Raw genomic sequence first — 27,960 nt, 5'->3', positions numbered from 1 at the left:
CTTTGAGTTCTGTTTTGGTCCTACGACTTGGTTTTGTGTTAAGTCAAATGACAGTCCACTAGCACTTGAAGTTTTTAGACTTTGAAAATATTTTTTCATTTTTTATATACATGGTCATATCCAAAGTAAAAACATCACTTGAAACTTTCATTAATTTTTTTTCTTGTCTTAGATAACATCATGAAACACTTGAGAAGAAAAGCCTAGAAAAATAAGTTAACTTCACCAAAATTGGCAAACATGAGTAACTTTTACTTCAAAGATTATAAAGTAAATAAACAGATACATCTTTCCATTGGGCTTTCAAGCAATTATACAACAAAGCATGTACTCTCAGCAACATCACTAAGACAGCAATGGATGTTCTTTAGCCTTTACCTGGTGTAATCCACAACAGGGTTTCCAAAACTTCTGCACATTGTGCTTTTCATATCAAATTTTTATTAAAGCCTTAGCTATTTTCTAAATGAATATCTTTTTTATTGGATTTTTTCCAATTACAAATGAAATTTAAATTTACATCTATAATTAGAAACAACACTTACAATGGGACTGTACAAATTTAGGTCAAAATAAAAATATATGTATTTTGTGGTTTCATAAAACTTTACTGTATCTTTAAAGAAAGCAGAAGTAACAGCAATATATGTAAAAGTAATGATTTAATGACTATAAGCAAGACAGAGCAATAGAATTGTGCTTCTTTTGCAGACAGGGGACAATGAAATGTTTAGCTACAATTTTCCCATACAAACATGAAACAATATTCATAGAGAATAAACACCCTCACAAATAACTGATGGGTGATGAACACACACCAAGTCCGACCAAAGCAAAACACAATCTGAAAATTTGGGGGGGCGCATATTCATATTTTAAATTCAACATGCTCACTCTATTTAAAAACTAATACCTGTAGAAGCTCACAATAAATTGCTTCTATTTCCAGACTTTACAGAGAGGGTAAATTCCATTGTTTACAATTGTAAAAGCAATTCTTAAATTTGAGATTTCCACTATGCCACATATTAAAATAATTTTAGATAAAAATTTTCTTTCTCCAGCAATCTGGCTTATTTCAAAATCGGTCTTAGAATTACAGTGATCAATATGCATTTTAAAAACACATTAATTACCATCGTAAGCAACAGGAAATGACGACAGCATTTCCAAATCCCTTAGTGAAAAGTTTTCCTTTAATGCAGCAATTAATTTTAAAAGTAAAAGGTATTACTAGAGAAAAATCCATATGACAATAATGCCAATTGCTTCCAATGGAACAGAAGTTAGATATCCACGTTAAAAATATTCTATGCTGATAAGGCTCAAACATAGGTATCTGCAAAGGTCGAACCAGTTGGGAGAATTTTAACAACCATCTCTGAATGCATGAAACACAATATTTTCTTTATAGTATTTATAAATATATCATACAATACTGTTTCCTGTTATGTCATATACCAATATGGCATTGTACAACAAGCATAATGCCATCTGATTCTTACAAAAGCGAATCATTTAAACAAGTCAGTAAAATAAACGGTAGTACCCGCTTTTAGGCATACAGATTGTAAAACTGAAGTTACTTTCCTTTGATCGGTTTTGCGTAGCAACAGAGAAGTAAAAAATCGAACAGGAATCAAAATGGCTAAATATGCGAGAAATTGTTATTCACAGTGACATGGCTACATAGAATGCATTATTCTATGCATATTCTTTCCATTTGTTGAATTTCAAGATAAAAAGCACTTGTTTTCTACAGGTTCACAAAACAGCATAATAACAAGAACAATCAAGGAGGATGTAATGGAGGTTTCGTTAGTTGAGATTAACAAACTACGGCCCAATGTTTATATCCACTGCAGAAGATTTTCAAATCCAAACAATGGTGACAGAAACCATTTCACATCGGTCCTAACACAGAAAAACATCTTGCCTGCTTTCTCTGAAACTAATTCTTTCGAGAAATGATCTTTCTTTTCCATTAACGTCCATATGAATATCACATCTAGTCCATCTTTTATAGTCAAATTTAACTTCACTACAAAAGAAAGCAAATTGGACGATAGTCACATGTATTAGCATCTATAAAGCTGTAATGGCATGAAGATATCTATATAAATCAAGGGTTTAAAATTTTTTTTCCCTCAACAGTCTCAGGTATCAACCAGATGAAGTTGCTGACGACCCATTTACTGATGATTTTCGAGGTCTATTGGCAAAGGAAGATTGGTGGTTACCGCTGGGGCTGCTGCTGGTTCCATTCATAGTACTGGAAATGTGAGGAAACTGAGGATGAGGAGACTGGACTGGAGTGCTGGGACTGGGCAAACAGGAAGAGGTGGAGGGGATGCCTCCTGCTGGGCTGTTGGCCTTGTCACTCCCAGAGTCACTTTCCAGTTCTCCAGTGTTAGTCAGTCCATCTCTCTGATGACTGATCTTCATTCTTTTACAAGTAGGTCGAACTCTGTATTTCAAAGGAAGTGGGCCATTCTACAAAGTTAAGAGGGGGGGAAACAAATCAGTCTTAGATCTTTAAGTACAGCTTACCAAAATAATCTATGAGCATGAGGTATGCTTACTTACCCTTCTCCAGGTATAAATGTAGGCAATATCCATTAGTGTATAGTAATCTTTTAAAGGTTCCTCTTCATACATGACATCAATCTGTTGATAAACAACACTTCAATTATTAAGCATCACAAAGAATTATGGTGAATATAGATTTTCTGATCATCTAAATATAATCCAAAAATGATTAAAAAAAAAAAACAAAAACGCTTTTAAAAAACACTTTCTCCAAACATTTGGGCAAAGCAAGAATCCCTCTTGGAACCTCAAATGAGGAAAAACTTCTTGAAATCATTAAGGGATTTGCTTTCATAGCATAAAACAGGATCCATACCAAACATTTAAAGAGCTATTTTCAAATAAAGTACCAAGTTAAAAAAAAATGTTGCTTTTTTGGGTTTAGAATGCAAAAAGAAAAAGGTCACTGAATTTTTTTAAAAAGCATTTACATCAAATGCATGAAAACCATAAAGTAGATACCTGGAAAGTATTAGGTATGTCCATTTTACTTCTGAGAAACTTTCTTAGGTGCATTACAGTCATTGCTGCTGGGCATCGTAAATATCTTTTATCATTCACCTAAAAGCATATTTAAGAAAAGTTAATTTTTTTAAATTCCTAACTTTGTTTTTCTTCTTAAGTCAATTAGATAGATGTCTGAGTATGATAAAAGGTACTAACACCAAAGCTGAGATTCGACTGTTCTCAACTATACTTTGAATGTGCTATTATTATAAACACTAGATGAACAGATTTCTTCAGTATATCAAAACATTAAATATTACTGAAAATATTTTGTAAGAATAATCATATAAATTCCATCTATTAACTATCAGATATAGATCAACTCTAAAACATCAAATATGATGATTTTCTTCTATTTGATAGCATCATCCAATCCTAGAATATTCCAAAGGGGAACATACACTCTCATAAAGTCGAGAATCTAAACAATGTGTTTTTCTCCATTGAACATACCTCCTCCTTAGATTTCTCTTTGTCCTTGTTTATTTTCCGATCCAATCTAAAAAGCAAAATAATTTATTAAGCAAACAATGTATCTAATAAATATATTAGCATAAAACATATTTCCTAAAGAATTTACCTGTTCTGGTCAAAGAATTCAATGGATAAACTTATTATCTCATCATCAGTTATAATTCTCTTATCTTCATCAGCCACTTCTCCTCTGTCTTCATTAGAGCCATTGGCAGCTATAAAGACATTTTAAAATTCAATTTTTAATAAACATTTAAATGAAATATTACATACATAGAAGAACTGTACTTTAAACTTAGTTTTAATAAATTACTGAATAAGTTCTCCCTCCAAATAAAATGTCTTTCCCATTCCAAAGAGTTTACCATCAGCTGAAGGATGAGCGGCATAAAAATCCCTTCTTCTCTTCATTTCATCTAAAGAGAATAAAAAGACAAATATTTGGTGTAGCAGGTAAAACTGGTAAATACTTTTAAAATGTTTATTTTTAAGCAAGTTACTCACTTTTGAAAAGCCCTGGAACTAATTTGTATACAATATCTTGAAGAGTTTTATCTGACCTGAGAGAATAAATTAGAAAATAAAATTTCAACATAGCAAAAACTATAATGTTCATACGTTGCAACACATTCTTTGTTTTCTTTGTGTTATAGTATTTAACTTGATTGTGACACTGTTTATAACTACATCAACATAATTATGGGGATAAAAGTTCTTTATGTGGTAGCACTGTCTTAAATTAGAAGAATATTTCATTTTATTCACTAATAAATTCTTCACATTTCACCAAGAGAAGTGTGCTTTTCAAATGACCAAACTAGCTAATATGAAAGAGAACAAAGAAGAGAGAATGGAAGCAGTTTAAACACATTCACTCTTGGCCTGTCACAAGGTCAAAAACAATGCAAAAATGGAAAATTAATTCAATTTCTAAAAGATGGTTAAAAAAACTCAAAATCTGTTTAGCCATCATTAAAATGGCCAAGAAATGAAGGGGGCTACCCTCTACAAAACATTCATATCAGATGGAGACTGAAGGGTAAATTTTGTGTGAAGAAATAAACAATAAATTCAACAATTTATTGAATATTTATGTATAGATTTATAATTTATTAAGTACTACAATTCCAATAAAGATTACAAACAATGATTTTTAAACATTTTCTTACCTTATATTCAGTAGTGGTCTGGTTTTGTGAACTTGGACATCACAGATAGGACAATACTTGCTGGTCTCCAGGTAACGCACAATACACGTTTTACAGACTAGAAGTAAAAACATAAATTTTTTACAGTTCAGGAATTAGATGCTAAACCATAAAATCAGTGTCAGAAACACGGAACTAGTAGTAACAAAATGGTAATTGCCAAAAGGTATTTATAATTAAACTCAGTTGATAGCCTGAGAATACTTACACAATAGTATTTTATTACACGCATTAACAAAAAAGTCACTAAATACAAGAGAAGAAGACAACTTCTTCACTTTGCACCAACATTCTTAAGGATAGCCAGAATTGTTAGTTTTCAAATTTCAGAACAAGATGTTAAATATGCACGACATAAAAAGGTCTAAAACTTGGTACTCACAGGAATGTAGACATTCTATTATGGTTGTGGCATCAATGAAGTACCCTCCACAAAGAACACACATTAGGTGGGGATTTAGCTCAGTGATCTTGATTCTGGTTGTTCGATGCATTTCTGCTTGATAAAAGATCCTGCAAGACAAAGTAATACTGGCTATAATTCACAGAAAGAGAATTGAGATTATCTCCAACTCCCAGGAACCATACGCTCTGATATGTTGGAGGAGTTCATAAAATGCATTTTTAACACTGCAGCAGGATTGTCCCAACATCTTCTACATAAGGAATTCACCGATCGGACCTCGATCAATTCTACTGAAAAGGTGAAAAAGAACCCCCAAAAAGTAATATCTGGTCCCTCAGGTCATTTCAGGAGGGAGAAGAAAAGGTCTGAGGTGGGGGCTGGGAGCTGAGAGTATTCGGGCCGCTTTCTTCCATTTGTCCTCCAGCCCAGCAGCCCCACGGCTGCTGCAGACGCCACACACTCCCCGCAGATATTTACCAACCGCGAGGGGTTGTTCCAGGACTCCAAATTTATCGTAAAACTTCCTTACGGCTCTTCGATCGAAAATCCAGGAGCATGCCCCCGCTTCCCAGGGGTTCCGGTTGTTTTAGGCGGTTCCAGCCACCAGAACCTGGCACGTTTTGACGTGATACAAAGGGAAAGCAAATTCTGCTCTATCTGCATCCCTGGCATTTCCGGAGCTGGGTGCTCGGGCCGCAGGAGAAGCACCTCGAGTCGGCCTCGGGCTGGGGCCTGAGCGCGCGGACGCCCGGGGGCCGGGATGCGAGGGGCGGATCCGGCGGCGCCCGGGGCTCCGTCTCGCTCCGGATTCGGAACTTGCCTCTGTCGGGGTTTCCATAGCAACTTACACTTACACTTGGCATCCGGCCACCGCTGCAACTCCGCGCGCGGAGCCCGGCCGAGCCCGGAGCTTCGGCGGGCGTGCGGGGCTGCCGGGCGGCGGCGGCGGCGGCGGCGGCGGGCACGGGGGAGGGGCCGGCACGGCGCGGGGGCGGGGCCGGCGCGGGGGCGGGGTGGGGTGCGGGCGCGCGGCGCGGGGGTGGGGCGGCCCCACGAGGCCCCTTGACGCTGGGGAGCAGGATCCCGAGCAGGGCGACCCGGTAGGCAGCCGCGTGAAGTCGTAAAGGAAAATGCAAACCGCACTCTCGGCCATTTCGGACACTCTTGGGGGCCTGTTTCCATGTGGACTCGGCGCGAAGAGCTTCTTTCAGATCTTGACTCGGTCTCTCCAGTTAGCAATCACTAGGTCAAAATTTTCACGAAGGATCTTTTGAGAATTGCCAACTGTGCACTTAACCCGAAACTATAAGGGCTCAAATTGCAGAGATGTTTATTGAAATGAACCTCTTTAATGCTTTCTTCTCTAGTAGGAAGTTCTTCTGCAGATTAGATGAGCGATACAAAGTTTTGGAAAGGCTGAAAACTGAAATCTGTTTTACCGCAGAGGAGGCGAGTACAAAGCCTTGTGTTTTACCTGAACTATGCTGGATGGAGACAAGAAAAACTACTTGAATCGGCGATAGTGACAATAAGTTAAAGAACCGTGTGACCAGCCCATTCCCAACGCTAAATCAACACCTTGTCAGCCCTGAGCATCCACAGGAGAAAAACAAATGTCATTTTCTCAACCTAACCTCCAAGCAAACCTCCACACAATGAATTGACATTCCCAACAGATATCATATATTACAGAAAAGTCACGGGGGAGGGGGCGGCGGGGGGAACTGTCAGCAACAATACACCAGTGGACAATAAGGGAAGTCAATTACTTCGTGCAGCATGCTCGAAAAATGCATTTCTGACTCCTACTTCATTCATTTCAGAATCCGAAATAAGACCAAGCTTCCAGATTTCTCTGAAGCACATTCTCAAAGCTGCCTTGAATAGAAATCTAGGAACTGGTGAAACTTGAAGATGCATCTGAGGTTTTAATTCTCAGGGAATTTCAATGCAGAAGAGGGAAATACTAATCAACACAGCTCAATGGCTGAAACTAAAAGCTTTGGAGTACTGGGGGGTGGGGGTGGGGGGCGGGGGGCGGGGGGAGGAGAATGGTAAAAATAAAACAAAGCCTCTTTTATGAAAAATGACCACAATGGCAACCAGTGACTTCAACCAGAAAACGTCATGTGTGACTCCTCAGTTATCTTTGGAAGATTTGTTTAGAGGAATATTGTCAACATATTGTTACTATAAATCTAAGTGGGGTTACAGAGGAGTTGTGGGTGGAGCAGTGTCCCTAAAGAGTAGCAATATTTAATTCTATTGTACTTGGTGATTAAAGACAAGCCTTCTTGGTTCTGAAAGAAAACTCTCCTTGTGAAACAGCAGGACCTTTCCTAGATAGATAGATAGCAAGGTGATACTTCTGTCTCCATGTGAAAGCACATCATGCTAATACCACCGGATCCTGAAGTTCAGGAAGGGGCATTAATAAAAACAGCTGCCTTAATTTCTCCTCTATATAAAACCAACACCAGACAAACACAAATATTAAGACAGAAAACAATCAGATTGAAGTCTCATGTACTTGACCAAAACCCTTTCAAATTCATCTTAAGTCTTAATTCACACAACTCCTTTACTTCAATTCAGAAGACTTTGGCCACAACCCTATAACCATTTATAGTGCTAGTAAGTATCACTTTGTTACTTGTGTAAGAATCAGTTCTTTATCTTTTTATACTACTTGAAAGCACTGGCAGCCTAATAAAGACTTCCAAAACATCTGACATGTTTGATAAGAGTTTCAGAAACAATCTCTTGCACCTTAGAAAGGAAAACCTTCTAGGTTCCACCACAGAAACTGCCAGTTAAGCAAGCAAAAAGGCACCAAACATACTATGGAAAAATACTCAATAGTTAAAACTTGTCATTATAACATACTTAGTTGGGGCAGTCAGTTTAGTTGGAGGCCTAACACCAGTCATGTCAAAATGAAGGAAAACAGAAGCAAGTTCTTATGTTAACAATCAGCTTGACTACTGCAGTCTAAGAAATGCAAATGAACTCCATAACCCCAGTTGAGGCTCCCAGCCCAATACAAGTGTGGGTAAAGTTGGGGTTAACTTGACTCCTAGGGAGAATTTCACCTTTTAGGGGCACTGAATGCACATCCAAGAACTTAATGATAGAGCATTAATGACTTAAGTACAACTAAATGCTCAATTTTCTTACAGAAGCGTGTGTGTGTATATACAAACACACACATGCATACACAGTGGCTTAATGGCTTTAAAGATACTGTTACTAGGCGTAAGTTTATACAGGTAGGTTATTTCAAACACCCTTGCACTTTGGTGCAGATGTATGGAAATGAACTTAATTATTTAAAAATTTATAAATTTGCTCATAAAATCAACCTCAAAGAAATTCTACTTAAAATAAAACTCAAATGTTAATATAGTCTTAAGTTAGCATATGCTGTTAATAATTGGCATCCTTAAGTTTCTAGACTTTAGTGTGGCTTATGTTTCCAGAACATGGGGGTTAAGGTTCCTATAAAACATAAGTTGAACTACACATAACATTCTAGGCATCACCAACCTACATTTGGATTTGAATAAATATGCCCAGGATTTTGCCTACTTTCTGGGAAGGGGTTAATACATGCTTCTATTTCAGATACTGAACCGTGACCACTAAGCCCACTAAATCCTTTTATTGCAATTGGGAATGATCAAAGTCTCTATACTTATTTACTTCCAATTATTAACTGTAAATCTCTGGGAAAAAGATCGTGCTACATGGCTGTCAAACCCAAAAGACTGTATTAACATATGCCATCAACTTTTTAGTGCTCCTTTCTCCAAAGCATCTCTTCACCACATGACCTATGCTGACATTTAGTAAAACCTATAAAACGTTGTAGACTTAAGTCATGGTTCTAAGTGCATCCCATACTAGAGGTGGAAAAAAGAAGAAGAAGAAGAAAAAAAAAACTGTAGTCTCTGAGACGGGGGAAAAAAAGAAAAAGGAAAAAGAGAGGAAACCTCTTGCAAGACTAACGTCCATTCACCATCATCACTCCAAAAAAAGCTCCAAATTTGAAATGCCCACTTCCCACTGAGCACCTCCCAAGTAATATTTGAAGAACTTATCCGAGACTCTCAACAAATAACACCTTGAAAACTTTACCATTTTAAACACAAACGCAGGAGACCTTGGAAACAACTGGGAACCGCCATCTTACAAGCCATCTAAATTCACCCAAGTGTCCCTCCAACTTAAGTTAATAACATTTTTGTTCGGGCTCCTTTCAGCCTAACATCCACCTTGGCGGGATCGCGGCCCCCCAAGCAACCCGTCCCTATAAAATGGGGGCGTTCTCTGGCTGTTTAAACCCCTCCAAAGCCCTTTCTTCGGGAGAGGAGGGAAGCCACTTGACCCAAGCAGCTCCCGATTTCAGGCACCCGTCCCCGTTTCATCAAAATCTACCTCTCAACAAAGGGCGCCGTGGCCGGGAGAGCCGCAGAGGCTGCAAATAGAAGTATTCTTCTCGGGGGCCATGTGCGTCGCGAGGGTGTAGAGGGGCGCTCGGGGGAGAAAGGAACTAAAACGTGGGGCCGCGCGCGGCGCGTCCGGGCTGGAGCGGGCGGCGGCTGGAGCGGCGCCGAGGCCGGCTGGCGGCGGCGGCGCGGCGCGGGCTGCGGGTCGGTCCCGGCGCCGCGGGAGTCGGCGGGCGGCGGCGGGCGCGCGCTCGCGGGCGCGGGCGGCGCGCGGGGCCGGGCGGCGCGCGGGGCCGGCGGGCGGCGGCGGGCGGCGGGCGGCGGCGCGGGGCTCGGCGCCCACGCTGTCAGCGCCCTCCCGGCCGGCGCGGGCGAGGCGCGGTGGGGGGGGGCCGTTCCCCGTCCACCCGCGGCCGGCCTGAGTCCCGCGCGGCCCCCGCCGCCCCCAGGCCCCGTCCCGGAGGCGCCTCGCCTCCTACGTACCCGGAAAAAGCAGCCGGCGAGAGGCGATCGAAGCGGGCGGAAAAGACAATGAAAGTTAAAAGTCGTTCAGCAGAAAATGAATGTGAGCCAAGCGGCCATCTTGAAGCGAGCTGCAGACGCCGCTGTCAATGGGCAACGAGCGCAGCCGAGAGGAGCGGCGGCCGCCGCGCTCGGCTCATGCTGCCTCCCGAGCCCGGCCTCCTCCTCCTCCTCCTCCGCCTCGGCCTCCTCCTCCTCCGCGGCCTCCTCCTTCTCCTCCTTGGCCTCCAACGCCTCCTCCTCCTGGGCCTCCTCCTCCTCCTCGGCCGCCGCCGCCGCCTCCTCCCGCTCCGCACTCGGGGGAGGGAGCGCGCGGAGGGGGCGCAATCAGTATTATTCTGCGGGGCTGGGAGGTGTTTCTAATCCGGATCGGGGCTCCCTCGCCAACATCCCCATTGTCTCGCCCAGATCTCTGCCTTTAATACTACGATTATTATTTCATAGTTGCCGTTGGGGGGGAGGAGGGCGGGTGGGGGGCGCCGTGTGTGTGCGTGCGGAGAGGCGGGGGGAGGGGAGGAAGGCTGAGGACGGGGGAGGGGAGGGTGGAAAAAAAAATGCACCGCTGAAGGCAGAGTGGAAACTGACACCGGCTCCAAAATGGCTCAGAGTCCGCCCGCCCCCTCCCCCCGCCACCCCCCCACCGGGTCACGTGCTCCCCTCATTCCTTAAGGGCGGCCTGGGAATTAGTGTCGGTGTAGTCGGGCCCGCGGCCGCCCCCTCCCCTCGGAGCAGCGCGACCCGGCCCCCTCCTCCTCCTCGCTCGGCGCGGCGGCGGCGCTGGCGCGGCTGCGGAGACATTTCTCCACAGCGCCACACGCGCCACCCTGCTCTCGGCGCGGGCATCGCTCCGGCCCCGCACGCAGCTCAGCCCACCCCAGCCCCCGTTATTTCTTTCTCTCCGCGGTCCGTCTCCGCCCGCGGCACACAAGTCCGCGAGGAGACCGCCGGCCGACAGCCCCCGCTCGGCCCCACGGGCTGCGGCCCAGACTCCGGCGCCGCGTCGCGGAACCTGCGCCCGAGTTGGGCTCGCGGAAACAACAGCGCCCGCCCCAGTCTTCCCGCGGCCGCGCCGGCCCCCTTTCCCGCCCGCCAGTGGCCGAGGCGGGGCGCGCGCGGGCAGCCGCTCGCTCCGGGCAGGGGTTCCGCGCGGGGCCGGCCCTCCCAGGCCTCTGCAGCCCCGCGGGCGAGGGTCGGGCAGCGGGCGAGCCCTCGGGCGCAGTTAACGGAACGGACTGGCTCCCGCCGCTGGGCGACCGCGCCCGCTCCCCACGTCCCGAAGCTGGGGTCTTCAAGCAACCCCGGAGATGGCATCCTTTCCAGTGTGTTTAACTTTAATCTTGAGGAGAGGAGATCGTTAAAAGTTAACGCCAATCCTGTCTATGTCTTCAAAGTAATAATTAACAAACTCAAATCCAGACAAACTCTCACCACTCTTTTTGTGGGAACAACTTATTTATTCAGAATGTAATACTGTCTGCTTCCTTTTGGAAGACGTGGAAAAGATCAAATGGGATCAAATGTACGGATAATACTAAAGATTCAAATACTTAGGCAGAAATTCCCTCTTAACCCTTCCACAGGTGTAAAAAAGTGTCAAAACTTATGAGTGACAGAAATCCAAAAGAAAAAAATCTGCTCTGAAAAGGAAGACACCCAGCTCGCAGAAATGGTTCAGCGGACGGCAAGACGTTCCTGGTCTTCCTCTAGATCCGGGCAGATCGTTAACTTTCCCAAGTTACAACTGAGTTGCTCTTTCCAGGCTTTTCGAAGCATCTTTAAGTTTTCCTACTAAGTCCTGAAAGATGTATATCATAGCTCGTTTTTAGGATAAAACGCAAGAAAGAAGTATCCAAGCTTGAGAAAGATGCAAGAAAAAAGTCGGGAGACACTTTCTAAACAATTTAAAATTCAAGATTTTAAACCTTTGACAAACCACTATCAAAGTAAAGTCTTCCTCTGAAATATCTCATCTTCAAAATGCTTGCCCTCAGATGTGAAATACAGTTTCCAACTAAATCTTCTGAACATGCAGGGTTTACCAAAATTAAATTTCTCAAGTTACCTAACAAGGATAATGCTATATTCACATCTTTTGAAAGTTTAAAGTTCAATTAATGGTTACATTAAAACGACTCTGCAGGAGATTCCTTTGGAAAAAATCAATTTCATCAAAATTTCAAGAGATGTTCTTCACTTTTTTTAAGTGTTAAGAAATAAATTCGTTGTCATCTCCATTAATCAATGTAATTTTGAATTTCCCCAGTGACTTACACAGGCAATATAAACAGTTTCAGAATTTTTGTAACTTGCCCTTTTATAAAAAGTCATTTAAAACCACTGTTTAAAAATCATGTTTTGAAAGTTTAACTAAATTTCTGAAAGCAAAGAGAACATTTTTCAAAGCCAAGCTTTCTTTTCCTTTGTCTTACTGGCTCAAACACATCACAAATAGAATTTACACTCAACACTACAAGTTTGTTTTAATTGAAGGGAACAGCAAACCAGACCAGTTCTCTATTAACATCTTAATTTCAAAAGCCTATTTTAAAATATTGCTTTTGAAGCCCCCTTCCCAATAATTCCTTAACCAACCTTCATTATCTACTGACAGATGGTTAATTTTCTTTTGAACTTTCCATGGGCATAATTCGCAATTAAAAATCTGTAAGAAGATAGGCATATTCACAGATCCTAATACTGTACCTGTAATTGTTCCATGTTGCAACTAAAACTAATCTCTGGGTGGGATCGGGAGTCAGTGTTCTAGGGAAGAAAAAAGTGCTGTTTATTTAAATCAAGGAAATTGAAAATTTTATTATACATAAATTTTTAGACAGGGCTTCTGTATAAATACCTCTACATTTAAGGTCACCAAATATGCAGGTCTGTACATCTTATCAAGTTGATTGGTCTAAAATAACACAACACAGAGATTTCATTCTTTAGCTCTTTTTTTTTTTTAAAGTTCCCTAAATTGCCCTACAGAACATTTGTTAAACTTTACCTTTATCTGATATTCCAAACGCCAAGAAACATCAGTTATATGTGGGAGAGATCTGCCTATACTGAAAGATATAATGATAATTTTGTACATAATAGCTACAGAAAAACTTTCAGTATTTGTTCTTTACCACCTTCTACACCACACACACACAATTTTAATCCATTCTGAAATTAAAACTGTTAAACTTTATTTCAAGTCCTGAATAGTAAAAGAGCATTTAAAAAATTACCTCAATAAACTTTATCTTTAAAAACATTAGCTTAACTTCAATTGTTTCACTTGCCCTTTGGCCCCTTTTCTTTTAGTCTAGATCCCCGTTTTTTGTCCTGTTTTGTTTCACACCAGCACTCTCCATTCATACCTGCAAGTGAAAAGTGGCTCAGCTTGACACCTTATACAGTACCTACCTTCCCAGTAGGATTTCTAGGGAATTCCTATTATTCTGGTAGGAAAAAAAGAAAAAGAAAACATGTCTTTGCAAACAGAGTAGAAGAAAAATAGTAATTGTTAAGTTTTTAAAATTTAAGTAACCTGATATTCCGTCCAAAACAATTCTATTCTCTCGCTGTCAAATTTACAGTCTTCTAGATAAGTGCTAAAAAAAAAAAAAAAAAAGCCAAAGTTTAGTCTCCATTTTAAAAACTTAAATTTGAATCATAAAGGCACTATTTTAAAACAAATGGATATTTAAATAAATCCTGTACCTTAGAGTTGATCTGTCAGCTCTTTGCTTTCCAGCCTCCAGTATGTAAGTTGCAGCTGCTGCATGACAATGTTTTAAAACCACTGGGTCGATATGTTTCAAGTCTGGGTGATCTATAATAAAAGTAATTGCCAATGATGTCTGTGATAATAAATTCTTTATAGTCCTGTTTCTAAAAAGGTATTTCCATTTGGTGAAGAACTCTAACAAGATAAGAAGAATTCAACTATAAGCACTAGAAATTTTAAGATGAGCAATATGGTCAATGGCAAAACAATGAAGAGCACACATCAATAATCCTGCTGTTACTTGGTCAAATTACCTTCATTTTATTTTACCTTAATACTTAAAAAAAATGTCCTATTGTAAAATATACAGTGATCATTCTAAAGCTGGATGGAGTAAGTTGAGAGGAAAATAAGATAAATATTTTACATGGTGTCAATTTAAGAATGAATAAACTTTCCTTCTAAAGATTAATTTTAGGGTAGGTAACTGGCTCCACGGACTTTAATACATGGAGGTGGAGGAGAAGGAAAGGGTTCAAAATATTTTCAAGTTTCGACAGTCTTTTTTTTTTTGGAGATTAACCCAGGTGGTGGTTACTATTTTCGTTTAAAGAACTTCCACTTTCATGCTTTTGGTACACATGTTTAGCTCGTGAAACTATAGGGGAAAAAAACACAAAAATTTGAATTGTTGAGATATTTATAATTAAGAAAATAATTTAAAAGCGATCTATCTTTAAATATGCCTCCATCCATACTGACACCGCACTCCGCAGTGACCGGACCATTTAAAACAGACTTGCTTCCTGATAACTGATGCGGAACAAAACATTATACACCACATTTTAAGAGTCTGGGCGTGGAACCTGTGCAAAACATGTTGAACTAGAGTGTTGGAATGAGCAGAGGAACTTGAGGTATTCTCTAAGCTGGAAAATGTCAACACTATTTGACCGAGTAATTACTCTGGAAGCAGACCCTTTAAAACCTTCGCCAGCCTAGTACTGAAAACTTGAATCGCAGGGAGCTGCCCTGATGAAGTCCAAGTGTCAAACAGTCTCTGCCCAAGACCAGGGTGAAAACCTTAGATGTTTAGGCCACAAACAAGACTTGAATACCGGCTTTACAAAAGAACAAAGAGCCTGAGAGGGAAAATCAGACCAGGAAAGTGTAGCTGGCGGTGTGCAAGTGCCAAGTGGGGAGAGAACAATGATCTGGGTCCGCTGTGGGTTCTGGCAGAACCACATCCCCACACTCCGTCCGGAGCGAAGGGCAAAGCCCGAAGACTTCCTCTTCCCGGGGCTTTCCCCTTCTCGCTCCTCTTCTCCGAGCGCCCCTCCACCCAGGCCGATCCAGCTCAGAGCCGAGCGGCTTACCTAACACGGCCTCGTCCGCCTGGGCGTCCAGCAGACTCTGGAAAGCCGCCCGGAGGAGAAGCGTGAAGGTGTTGGAGTCGAAGGAGCCGGGATCGGCCAGCATCTGGAAGCCTTTCTGCACATACTCCGAAAGCTCCATTGTGAGCGCGCCGTGACCTTCGACACGCGCACCACGTGACACGCGCCGCGCGCTCAGCTGATGCGGCCGCGCGCGCACGCGGCTAGGGCGGCGGCGGCGGCGGCGGCGGCGGCGCGGGCTGCGGGCCTCCCCGCCCGGGGCCTCCCCGGCGGCCTCCCGGCCCGCGTCCCCGGCCGCCCGCCAGCCGCCGCCGCTTCCGTCTAGTCTTTCCTTCTGCTCCCGCCGCCGCCGCCGCCGCCGCCGCGCCTTAGCGCGAGGGGCGGCCCGGGAGCTTTGTGGACGCGCTCGGCGCTCACCTAGGACTGTCACCGGCTCCTGCGGGGCCCGCGGGAGCGCTCCCGAAAGACCCCGCGGGTGGTGGTGACGGTGTCGGGATCCCGGTCCCCACCGGCCCCGAGAACTACTCCTTCCCCGCGCCCCGCTCAGCGCGAAAGCTGCGGGAAGCTCCAATCTAAGGCAACTGGTTGGTTTTTGGTTTTGAGCTTTTTTGTTTTTTAACTCAACTGCTTAATCCCCTAGCACTGCCCTTATGTGAATGAGACTGTAGACGTCTAATTATAATTCTTGCTTATTTCTCCTTTTTCATTGTCATTTCTGGAATACGGCAATTGATTCTTTTCTGCGTGGGGGGGTGTAAACACACGTATACATTCATATAGTGCGCGCGTTTAAGTTCTGTATTTCGACAACTGAGAGAATAGTACCTTATTTACGAACACAGTGGACAAAATGATAAAAAATAGTAAGATGCAGCTGCAAATAAACACCTTTCCAAAAGAAACTGATACAGATTTTGTGCTACGGTGCTCACAACATTTATGGGTCCTGTTTTAATTAGTCAAGCAGCCCTCAAATATTTATATCAGATAGTTATCTTAGTACAATACAGTTAAGAATGGCAAAATCTTTATTAGAAGTGAATGCCCATAATTTTGAAACTTCAAATATTGTATAAAGTAACTTCCCCCTTAATAGTTATACGAAGTTGAAGAACAAGAATGATTCTTTAAAAAAAAAAAAAAAAGCACAACAAAGTAGGTTATGAGTTTTTTTGATCAAAAGAATTTAAAATTCTTTTGGGTAGAGAGGAGGGATAAGGAAGGAGGAAGATGTTTTAGTCTACAGGAGGCATAATTTGAAACAGACTTAGGATGAAACACTTTTAAAGGCATAATTTAGGTGCTTATTTGAAAAACAAGTTCCTAATGAATACAGTCGACATTTAACCTTGCACCAATGGATAAAAAGCACCTGATTTCACAACAGAACGCAAATAGAATAATTTAGCATCAGTAAAGATTGAGTAACTACTCAGTTCTCCTTTGAAAGCACTGAAAGGCATGTGAACCAGCTTTCCACTTTGGTCAGCCTGTAGGAACAGTGAAGAATTGAAAAGTCTCCCTTGAGTCTTTATGAAACAAACACCTATTAATCATGTTCATCCTTCCTTCCCATCTCTCTTTTCTTTCTAAATTCCCTGTTTCTCATCAGTAGTAAAACATCAGTTGAAAAATGTCAAGATATGCAAATGATTTGCATAAGGAATATTTTACAGGGCAGAGTTGTGTAAAAGTTAAACAGTATTAACAACACCCAAGCTCATTATGTTTGTTACACATATATTTTATAACCTTGCATAACATTGATTGTTAATACTCTAAAAGAATTTGAGTCGATAACTGTAATCATAATTTGATGTCAAAAAAGAAGGCAGTAATGCTGAGCATAGATTTTTTTTTAATGCTATTTTAAAAGAGTAAAGTAAATACAATTAAATGTGAGTTTCTGAGCATAAAAATTAGGAAATTCACAAGAATTGTTTCTGTAATAACTGTCACATTACTCTCTTGTATATATGTAAGCCCTTTCTTTTTTACAAGGCATTTGTCCTCTTCTGCCTATATGTATTTCTGTGTTAGGCCTAAGTGATGGGTCCATTTCCAGCTCACACCAAAACTTTCACCATAATGTTTTCTAATACTAGAAAAACTGAATTTTTCTCCTATAGGTACATTTATTTCAACTCCCTTTGAAGGAGGCACAGGATTAAGTATTTGTTTGTAGATCATATATGTGTATCTTTAACAAGGAAGCCATTGAAATACATTGAAGTATAATCATTAAAAGTCATGATTACATAGATGTAGGCTCTCTTCATTGTGGCAATAAAATCAGTATATTCTATATTATTAGAAAAACTATATATGAACACGTTCTGAAAGTGTGTGGGGGGAACTATTTACAATTTTTACTTTGATCACTGAAAATGGCATTGGAGCTTTCACTAGACTTAAAAAATTCTACAGCCTTAAAGCCAATAGATTAAATTTGCCCTGAAAGAGCCTTTTAAAATAACAATTATATGCAGCTGAAAATTGCAAAATAGATGTTCAAAGATCCTGTTAATAACGTATTTTTCCTCTTACACAGCAAATATTAAGATAGACAATGCTGATAAATTTGGGTTTCTTTTTGAGGCTCTACAAAGAATTAGAAAGTATCATTTTAAATAATGTTTTAGAATGTTTTAAAATACATTGTATCCTTTGTGCTGGTTAGTTTATTTGTTTTTTTTAGAAGCCAATTTAATGTTGGCCTCTGTACCATGAGTACAATTTAAATATGCTGGGGCATTTATAGGATCTGTGTGGTCAGCTTTTCCCAGAGGCCTCCTTAGTACATTTGTTAGTTGCAGAAAACAATTTCTAGTATTTAATTTTTAGATTGTATAAATACTTTTGCTTTTGTGCAGAGAAAACTGAAGGAAAGTATTCCTTTAGACAAAAGAGTTCCTTGAACATCCACAGGGAGAAAAAAAAGCCAATATACTTAAATGCTCATGCATCCAAAGGTTTTTATTGGCATACATACTGTGTTCTAATGGGGTTCTATTTTATCCCTACCCATGGAATATCTGCTCATTTTCCAGAAAGAAGGATGTTAAAAATGCTTAAATATTACACAAACACAAGAAACCATCTTCTGTCTCTACCCCTCATATGGATTATTTGATGGTTAGTGATCTTAAAGCCTTGAGATAAATATTAATAAAAACAATTTATTATTTTAAAGTTATTTTAGCCACAAATGGACATTTGGGAGGAGTGATTAATTGAGATGCAAATAGTATATTAAAGTATAAGTCAAAATTATTTCAGTCAAGTTTATAAAATCTACACACATTCTTTTATTAAATATCTTAACTTGGAAAGGTATAGATTGGGTCTTGGAATTTAAATGATCAAGTTTTTGCACATTTATGACAGCAGAGTTCAGTGATTTAAAATTTAGTCTTGTGGCATGTGTCAAAAGACCACATCGAGCATTCAGAGGGGACGAGAAAGAAGCTTTAATTTTCAAATTAAATATTTAATCCAGTGTCTAAGAATTTATAAATGATCATTGCTACAATAATTAATATAGGCAAATACAACCTTTTCTTTCCCTTACATCATATAGCCTGTCCTGTATTTGAGAATTGGAGCATAAAACTCAAATTCCTTTCAATGGAGCTTGTGCCTTAGTATGTGAGGGCAAGTGAAATGCTAGTCACATTAAAGAAATTGGAACCATAGGAATGAAAATCAGTGCTACAGCATTCTCTAAAATGCTTATAAAATTTATGCTTATGGTTTTGTACAAATGTTTTGAATTTTCTCCCCCCAACTGTAATTCAAAACATTTAGACTAGTTAGTACAATTTCTATTTAATAATTTCATCATTTAGTGGTATTTTTAAATTTTCACTTTTCAGATAGTTGCCTCAGGAAAATATCAAACTTTAAAATGTGATAGAACAGTAATCAAAATTAAATATTTCAAATCTAAATTGTAATAGGTTACATGATAATACTACTAAGAAACTGAGTTTCTTAAATAGATTAGTATCAGTATTTCTTTTGATATTAAGAAACTATGATTTTGTTAAACTTCACAAATAGGAAAGTCTATAGTCAAGATATTGTTCAAAAAGGAAAATAGTCTTGAATTTCTCAAGTGAAATTTGGGACTTATCTTTGAGTGTCCTGCCTTGATTTTGTTAGCTTCTTGAGTCAGAATGAGATAATTCTATAATATTAAAGGAATGTACATAATAACCAAATGATAATTCTTAATGTTAAATCTTTGTATCTTAACAGTCTATAAGTTTCAAAGGATTTTCTGCATATTGGAAAAGTCATGTCTACTCTTCAGGGCTTCTGTTAGGAAGTTTAATCCCTTATTTTGAAGCCAAGCAACTAAAGTCACATGGGAATAACTGACTCTCACTGACTAAAATCATGAAATCTTCAGCTAGGAAGAAATGGGGAATGGGTTTTTAAAAGGAAATAAAAATTTTAAAATGCTGTTTGGCAAGGGATGCAGACAAAATTTAATTTAAAGGTAAGGAAATAAGAAACAAGGAAGGCAATCATAGTTCACAGTGTATTTCATGAGAAAAGAGCAGGTTGAATTATGTGTCTTAGAATTTCTGTACACAGATAAAAGCTATTTACTTTTAAATTCAGTAAGTGATTGAAATGATGACAAAGTATCTTTTTGTGTGGGTTATAATAAGCAAGTTTTCTCCTTGTCACATAATTTATATTTACTTCACCAGTGAAGTGATATGAAAATTAGAAGTGGCCAATCATCCAATAAGCTCTGTCAAATAGTTTAGATAATAAACAGTTTCCCCCTCAGCAGCAGGTTGGTTTTATTCCCAACTTCAGTTATAAAGATCACCACTTCAGTTTCCTACTTCATTGATCTGGTATCAGCCAGAATGACCCATGAGTTAGCTGGAGTTGAATGAAAGTGAAGTATGGGCATGTTAAAACAAGTTTACTTTGATGAATATGTCTGGTTAATTCTTCCATATACATGCAGACTGTCCTTTAAATTGTTAGTATACTTTTAAAGAGAGAGGGAGAGAGAGATTGAATATTTCTTAAAAGAATGAAGGGAAGAAGAAAGGAAAAAAGGGAGGGAGGGAGGAAATTGTTTTCCCTTGAAGAGAAGAAATGGCACGGAAAACTTATTTACTCTTTTTTTCTCTGACACAGTACATTATAGCAAGATTCTCTTAGTTCCACTGAATTCAACTAAGTCTCACAGTCATGTTCAAAATGGAACAAGAGATCTGTCATGTCCAGAACCTAACCAGTTTTAAGATGGCTTATACTTACTCTAGAACAACAGAAAATATCTAACAGATTCCCTTCCTTTCTGGTCCTGGTTTTGGAATCTCTATTCTAACACTGTATTTTCTCAGACCTCAGAAACTGAAGTTTTGACCAGATCAATGAATTCCAACAACAACAGAAAAGGAACAAATGGACTTACTCAAAGGAATATTATTGTGTAAAGCCAGTATTTTTTAAAAGTTCGTATTTTGAGATCATGCTTTTTATATATTAAAATTTGAAATTTAAGTAATACACAAAAATTATACTTATTTTGTTTAAAGGAGTATCATTTAAAAAAGAGGAAACAATAAAAGAAGTATTTTGTAGACTGTGTTCAGGTAACAATCATCTGTACTGCTTATAAAATGAAAGATCTGATCATCTTTTATCAGATGAATTATTTTAGAATTTATGTGTATAATGTAAGAATGTGTGATCTGAATTAAATACATTGCAGACACAAGAACAAAATATGCTTTTAACTCATTTAAAGTAAACACTTAAACCAAAATAATATGTTAAGAGAGATTACTTTGTAAAAAAAGTCTTGAAAGAGTTTTAATGTTTTGAAAGATATATGATATTTTAAATAATACTGGATAAGAATTTAACATTTTAATTATGTTTTTTTTGAATGGTATTTTCAAGAGAATACATATTTTTATTTCCCTTGTCAAAATAAAATTTAGACTTGAAACAAGTTTATAAGAAGTTCAATCTAAAAATACTTTTTAAAATTCTTAGAATAATTGTGTTCAATTCTCTCACATTTTTTGCATATACTGAATATTCTGAAACTTTGCTTTATTAATTTATTTTTAAATAAAGTGTAATTGACATATCAGTTTCAGATGTACAGCATAGTGATTTGATATTTTTATACATTATAAAATGATCATCTTGGTAAGTCATTACCATCTGTCCCCATACAAAGTTATTATATTTATACTGTATTCTCTATAATATATATTACATCCTGATAATTCATTTATTTTATAACTGGAAGTTGTACTTCTTAGTCTCTCTCACCTATTTCATTCATCCCCATCCAACCTCTTTCTTTGCCTCTGGTAAGAAAATACTTTAAAAAGTTGATACATAACTTATTTTTACACCATAGTAAATGCTCAGAAAGTAATTTTATAGACTGTTGTGAAAACAAGTGCCTATGAAATAAGTGAAAATTTCCATTGTTTTCTCCCTAAGCATTTGATTATTAAGGTTAAAACATAACCACAGTTGTCCTAACTCTTTCAAGTGTTATTTTCAAAATTACATTCCTTTGTGTAAGCATTCTAACCTGTGTTTTATGGAAACTTTCCATAAATGGGGAGCAAGATTTATAAAGTCATTTTAATGTCATAAAATATCAAGAAAATAATGAGTGGCAACAGGGTAAAAGGGAGAATTGTATTAATACAGTCAATTCAGTCCATGTTATTAGAAACTTGGATTTGAGTTACTAGTATCTGGGTAATTACTCAACATTTTATTTTGTGCTAAAGTAAATAGGACTGAATCATTTGGAGCAACGGTGTTCTAAATCAAAATTAATCAGATAATTGGCACGTTTTATTTGACTTGCAGTGTTCTATAAATTATAGACCAAGAAATGAGAAATTTGGCAAAGAATAATAATGTCGATGGAAATACATGGGCAAATGAGGCCTAAGGAAACTCGGAATTTTCATATGCTTTTCTTAAAATCTGAAGGTGATAGAAGATTTTTAATGAGGCCCAACTACAATATATAAGTGAGTAGTGATGGACAGAGGGTTAAGAAAACTTGTTTTTGTTAAAATAGTAATTGAATTAAAATATTTGTGAATTGAAATAAAGAATTTTTTATAAGACCAATGGTATCAATAAGGAGATGCACATTTTGTTTTATAAATTTCTGTATAAAGAACATAGAGAGTATTCACTCTACAAAGGACTCTTTCTTTAACAGTGTATATGGAAATATTGATTTTACATATGCCAATTATAATAGAAGGAAAATAATATTTTACTGTGCATGTTATAATTTTGAGGTTTGCCTTAAATTACTTTTATAACAGGGTGGACATTAATAAAAATTTAAAATGCAGAGAGTTGTGAGACATTTTAACCAATGATTAATGTGTTTTTAGAAACCTAAAAGCATTTTCAAACTAATACTTTTTAATTCATTTACATTTCATTTTGGTTATTCTGTTTCTAAAAGTTGCTATGATCAATATTCAACTGTTTGTAGAGACTATTGACGTTCTATGGTGACTAATCTTCAAAGTGAGTCATAATGATAGTCTCTTATATTAAAATCAAGAGTGACTGTAGGAAAATAGTCATTTTGCAAGCAAACATCCTGTCAAGTAATGGCCAGGGTAGCAGGGAGCCTATGTCATAAAGTAACAGACTTAAACCTTTACTTATGCCTTAATTATCTGTCCGTTGATATAAATGGTATAAAGACAAGTTAATTGTGTTTGTCTTAAGCTTTTTCTCTTAGCTTCCCTTTATTTTATTAAAGTTTTAGAAAACTGTGTAAACAGACTTTGTTACAATTCCCAAAATGATAAAGGGGGGAAAAAACTTTAAACTGTTAACACAATCTCCTACATAGCTTTACATTATGCAAAAAATTTAAGTGATCACTTGATCATTCCAGCTAAATACAATAATCAAAGAGTAGATAATGCTGCCCTGTGTAATAATATTGCACCATTCTTTGAATGAAAAAAAAAAATTGTTACCCTTTTTTCTTTCCTTCAGGATGTCTGAATAATTAGATGAATAATATTTTGGAAATGTAAGAGTTTAAATTTAGGATTAGAATTTATCCATGATTTCATGTTGAATGTCAATTTTTCAAATAATATACTTGATTAGGATAATAAGATTTATTGAAAAGGAATATAAAAAAAATCTTTTGTGGAGTACTTATCCAGAGATATATTCTGGATTAATAAGGAGATTTTCATAACTCTGCTTTAAAAGTTTATTTTTATCTTAATTCTAAGGATCACTATAAGGTTATATAAATAAGTTACAATGCCTTCTTAAAGTATACTGAAGCTCATGGAATTTAAGCCTTTACATTTTTTACTTCTTTATTTTTTTACTTTGCTCTCCTTTTATAAAAAGAGTTCTTTTATTAGACAAGTACCGGGTACATAACAGATAGTAAAGAATATTTATTGAATGAATGAAGGCAGTATAGAGCATGGAGTCAGAGGAAATTGGGTTCAGTTCCCTCTCCCACCTTCTAGTTCTATGACCTTGGACTTACACTCAAAGTCTCATTTTTCTCAAATGTATAATGGAAGGAATAATGGCATCTCTTTCATATGGCTCTTGAAAAGCATTCAGAGCCTAAGTATGTGCAAAGCATTCAGAGCCCAGCCTTAGCATGTGTTCCATGCATGCAATTGTAACCAAATATTGTAATTCTGTAATTCTGAATTTTGTTTTCACTGGCACAGATATTTTTTCCATGCAGATTTACAGCTGTTGTGCACATGATATAACCATTTGAGGACCCCAAGCGCATAAGCCCCTACTTAGAAAATTAAATAAAAACCTTCTGGGCTGCCTACCACTTCTTTACAGTGAATCTGACAGAGCTCTTTTAATAGCAACAGTCAAGATACCCGCAAAGACCTTGATGACAATAATTATCTTACCCGTCATTTCTTGGCTTCCCAGGAATCTCAGAATCCAGGCCAGCGTCCATTATGGTCAGCCAGCCTCTAAACACCTCCCTCTTAAGAAGGCCTCATGGGGCTTTCCTTCTCTTTCCTCTGGTTCTTACCCTAGCTTTTCTTGATCCATTTATTTTCTTTGTTAGCAACTCATTAGAAAATATCCATGAGCAAAGTCAAGACATCTTCATGTTTTCCTCTGGAACACCTCTCATTTATTTTTATCTTAACTGTAAGGATCACTATAAAGTTATATATGATACACTGCCTTCTTAAAGTATATTGAAGTTTATAGGATCTGAACCTTGATTGTTGTTACAGCAACTGTCAGGGAGTTACTGTCTCATCCTCTAGTTAGAGTAATCCATGACTTGTGGTCCTTTGGCTCTGCTTGGACTATCTTTGCATAAGCCACATGCTTCCTAAGGCATTGAGAAGGTAAAGTAAATTTAAAACAATAAGAAAAAAAGAACGCTTGCCTACCGTGGAATGGAGGACACACAGTTTGGAATATGGAGGTTTGAACTCCACAACTCCAAGGTTTGTGTGTGTGTGTCGCTCAGTCATCTCCAACTCTTTGCGACCCCATGGACTGTGGCCCGTCAGGCTCCTCTGACCTTGGGGATTCTCCAGGCAAGAATACTGGAGTGGGTTTCCATGCCCTTCTTTAGGCGATATTCCCGAACTAGGGATTGAATCCAGGTCTCACGCAATGCAGGCAGATTCTTTACCATGTGAGCTACTCAGGACTCCAAGGTATTGAAGAATTTAATGAGTTTTAGCAAATGTACACAGTCATGTAACCAAACCACACTCAATAAGCAGAGCATTGGCATAATCCCAACAATTTCCTATCTTCCCCTTTGCGGTCATTATACTTGCCTCACCCCTGATTCCAGGCAACCATTGATTTACTTTGTCTCACTATAGTTTCATCTTCTCTAGAATGTCTTCCAAATAGAATCCTTCAGTATGCAGTTTTTGTGTTTGGCTTTTCTTTTGATTATATTCTTTGCAGCCAAAGATGGAGAAGCTCTATACAGTCAGCAAAAACAAGAAGACCGGGAGCTGACTGTGGCTCAGATCATGAACTCCTTATTGCCAAATTCAGACTTAAATTGAAGAAAGTAGGGAAAACCACTAGGCCATTCAGGTATGACCTAAATCAAATCCCTTATGATTATACAGTAGAAGTGAGAAATAGATTTAAGGGACTAGATCTGATATACAGAGTGCCTGATGAACTTTGGACGGAGGTTTGTGACATTGTACAGGAGACAGGGATCAAGACCATCCCCATGGAAAAGAAATGCAAAAAAGCAAACTGGCTGTCTGAGGAGGCCTTACAAATAGCTGTGAAAAGAAGAGAAGCGAAAAGCAAAGGAGAAAAGGAAAGATATAAGCATCTGAATCTAGAGTTCCAAAGAATAGCAAGGAGAGATAAGAAAGCCTTTCTCAGCAATCAATGCAAAGAAATAGAGGAAAACAACAGAATGGGAAAGACTAGAGATCTCTTCAAGAAAATTAGAGATACCAAGGGAACATTTCATGCAAAGATGGGCTTGATAAAGGACAGAAATGATATGGACCTAACAGAAGCAGAAGATATTAAGAAGAGGTGGCAAGAATACACAGAAAAACTGTACAAAAAAGATCTTTATGACCCAGATAATCACGATGGTGTGATCACTGACCTAGAGCCAGACATCCTGGAATGGGAAGTCAAGTGGGCCTTAGAAAGCATCACTATGAACAAAGCTAGTGGAGATGATGGAATTCCAGATGAGCTATTTCAAATCCTGGAAGATGATGCTCTGAAAGTGCTGCACTCAATATGCCAGCAAATTTGGAAAACTCAGCAGTGGCCACAGGACTGGAAAAGGTCAGTTTTCATTCTAATCCTGAAGAAAGGCAATGCCAAAGAATGCTCAAACTACCACACAATTGCACTCATCTCACACGCTAGTAAAGTAATGCTCAAAATTCTCCAAGCCAGGCTTCAGCAATACATGAACCGTGAACTTCCAGATGTTCAAGCTGGTTTTAGGAAAGGCAGAGGAACCAGAGATCAAATTGCCAATGTCCACTGGATCATCGAAAAAGCAAGAGAGTTCCAGAAAAGCATCTATTTCTGCTTTATTGACTATGCCAAAGCCTTTGACTGTGTGGATCACGATAAACTCTGGAAGATTCTTCAAGAGATGGGAATACCAGACCACCTGACCTGCCTCTTGAGAAACCTATATACAGGTCAGGAAGGAACAGTTAGAACTGGACATGGAACAACAGACTGGTTCCAAATAGGAAAAGGAGTACGTCAAGGCTGTATACTGTCATCCTGCTTATTTAACTTATATGTAGAATACATCATGAGAAACGCTGGGCTGGAAGAAGCACAAGCTGAAATCAAGATTACTGGGAGAAACATCAATAACCTCAGATATGCAGATGACACCACCCTTATGGCAGAAAGTGAAGAGGAACTAAAAAGCCTCTTGATGAAAGTGAAAGAGGAGAGTGAAAAAGTTGGCTTAAAGCTCAACATTCAGAAAACGAAGATCATGGCATCTGGTCCCATCACATCATGGCAAATAGATGGGGAAACAGGGGGAAACAGTGTCAGACTTTATTTTTTTGGGCTCCAAAATCACTGCAGATGGTGATTGCAGCCATGAAATTAAAAGACGCTTACTCCTTGGAAGGAAAGTTATGACCAACCTAGACAGCATATTCAAAAGCAGAAACATTACTTTGCTAATAAAGGTCTGTCTAGTCAAGGCTATGGTTTTTCTAGTAGTCATGTATGGATGTGAGAGTTGGACTGTGAAGAAAGCTGAGTGCCAAAGAATTGATGCTTTTGAACTGTGGTGTTGGAGAAGACTCTTGAGGGTCCCTTGGACTGCAAGGAGATCCAACCAGTCCATCCTAAAGAAGACCAGTCCTGGGTGTTCATTGGAAGGACTGATGCTGAAGCTGAAACTCCAATACTTTGGCCACCTCATGTGAAGAGTTGACTCATTGGAAAAGATCCTGATGCTGGGAGGGATGCAGGAGGAGAAGGAGACGACGGAGGATGAGATGGCTGAATGGCATCACTGACTCGATGCACATGAGTTTGAGTGAACTCCGGGAGTTGGTGATAGACAGGGAGGCCTGGTGTGCTGCAATTCATGGGGTTGCAAAGAGTCGGACACAACTGAGTGACTGAACTGAACTGAACTGATAATATTTTTGGATGCACCTATGTTGATATATGTATCAATAGTTCTTTCCTTCTTATTGTCAAATAATATTCTGTTGTATGGATATACCACAGTCTGTTTATTCAGTCACCAACTGGTGGACATTTAGATTGTTTCTAGTTTTTGATGATTATAAATAAAGCCTCTCTAGAGATTTGTGGGCTAATTTTGTATAGACATATGCTTTATTTCTCTGAAATAAATACCAAGGTGTGGGAGTTGCTATGAGTATGTTTAAGTTTACACTGATTGATTTTTACATTTTTGAAACTAAGTTGCATTTGTGGTATAAATTCGTCAAGACCTATTTGGTGTTGATGTATTATCCCTTTTATATATTGCTGAGTATTATTTGCTAATATTTGTTGAGGATTTTTTGTGTATGTTCATGAGACATACTGGTCTTTAGTTTTCTTTTTTCTAATAGTTATTCTCCTTTTGGTATTAGGGTAATGCTGACTTCCTTCCTCTTTTATTTCCTGG

The 27,960-nt window shown here is 38.9% G+C and overlaps 2 protein-coding genes across 5 annotated transcripts; both read right to left on the bottom strand.

Annotated features, from left to right (window-relative positions):
• Positions 1-231: 231 nt before the first annotated feature.
• BMI1 (BMI1 proto-oncogene, polycomb ring finger) lies at positions 232-10,198 on the bottom strand. Of its 4 annotated transcripts, none has more exons than XM_061435977.1 (10): positions 10,116-10,198; positions 5,161-5,291; positions 4,740-4,836; positions 4,075-4,130; positions 3,936-3,986; positions 3,677-3,785; positions 3,550-3,595; positions 3,052-3,150; positions 2,587-2,667; positions 232-2,493 (listed from the first exon to the last, which is right to left on the bottom strand). In XM_061435977.1, the coding sequence occupies exons 2-10, from the start codon at positions 5,270-5,272 to the stop codon at positions 2,164-2,166; spliced, it is 981 nt and encodes a 326-aa protein (XP_061291961.1). In that variant the 5' UTR covers positions 5,273-5,291; positions 10,116-10,198; the 3' UTR covers positions 232-2,163. The 4 variants fall into 4 exon arrangements, with proteins under 4 accessions (XP_061291961.1, XP_061291962.1, XP_061291963.1 ...); XM_061435978.1 differs by lacking the exon at positions 10,116-10,198 and adding an exon at positions 9,622-9,774; XM_061435979.1 differs by lacking the exon at positions 10,116-10,198 and adding an exon at positions 6,033-6,106.
• A 1,387-nt stretch (positions 10,199-11,585) lies between these two features.
• Positions 11,586-15,431, bottom strand: COMMD3 (COMM domain containing 3). The gene is made up of 8 exons (XM_061435981.1): positions 15,246-15,431; positions 13,863-13,974; positions 13,690-13,753; positions 13,566-13,600; positions 13,159-13,219; positions 13,009-13,065; positions 12,858-12,917; positions 11,586-11,949 (listed from the first exon to the last, which is right to left on the bottom strand). Exons 1-8 carry the CDS (start codon positions 15,382-15,384, stop codon positions 11,890-11,892), a joined length of 588 nt encoding a protein of 195 aa, XP_061291965.1. The 5' UTR covers positions 15,385-15,431; the 3' UTR covers positions 11,586-11,889.
• Positions 15,432-27,960: the final 12,529 nt, after the last annotated feature.

Source organism: Bos javanicus, chromosome 13, assembly GCF_032452875.1.
Source record: "Bos javanicus breed banteng chromosome 13, ARS-OSU_banteng_1.0, whole genome shotgun sequence".
NCBI classification, from domain to species: domain Eukaryota; kingdom Metazoa; phylum Chordata; class Mammalia; order Artiodactyla; family Bovidae; genus Bos; species Bos javanicus.
Note: the sequence above shows the minus strand (reverse complement) of the source record. Positions and strands in the feature narration are given on the sequence as shown.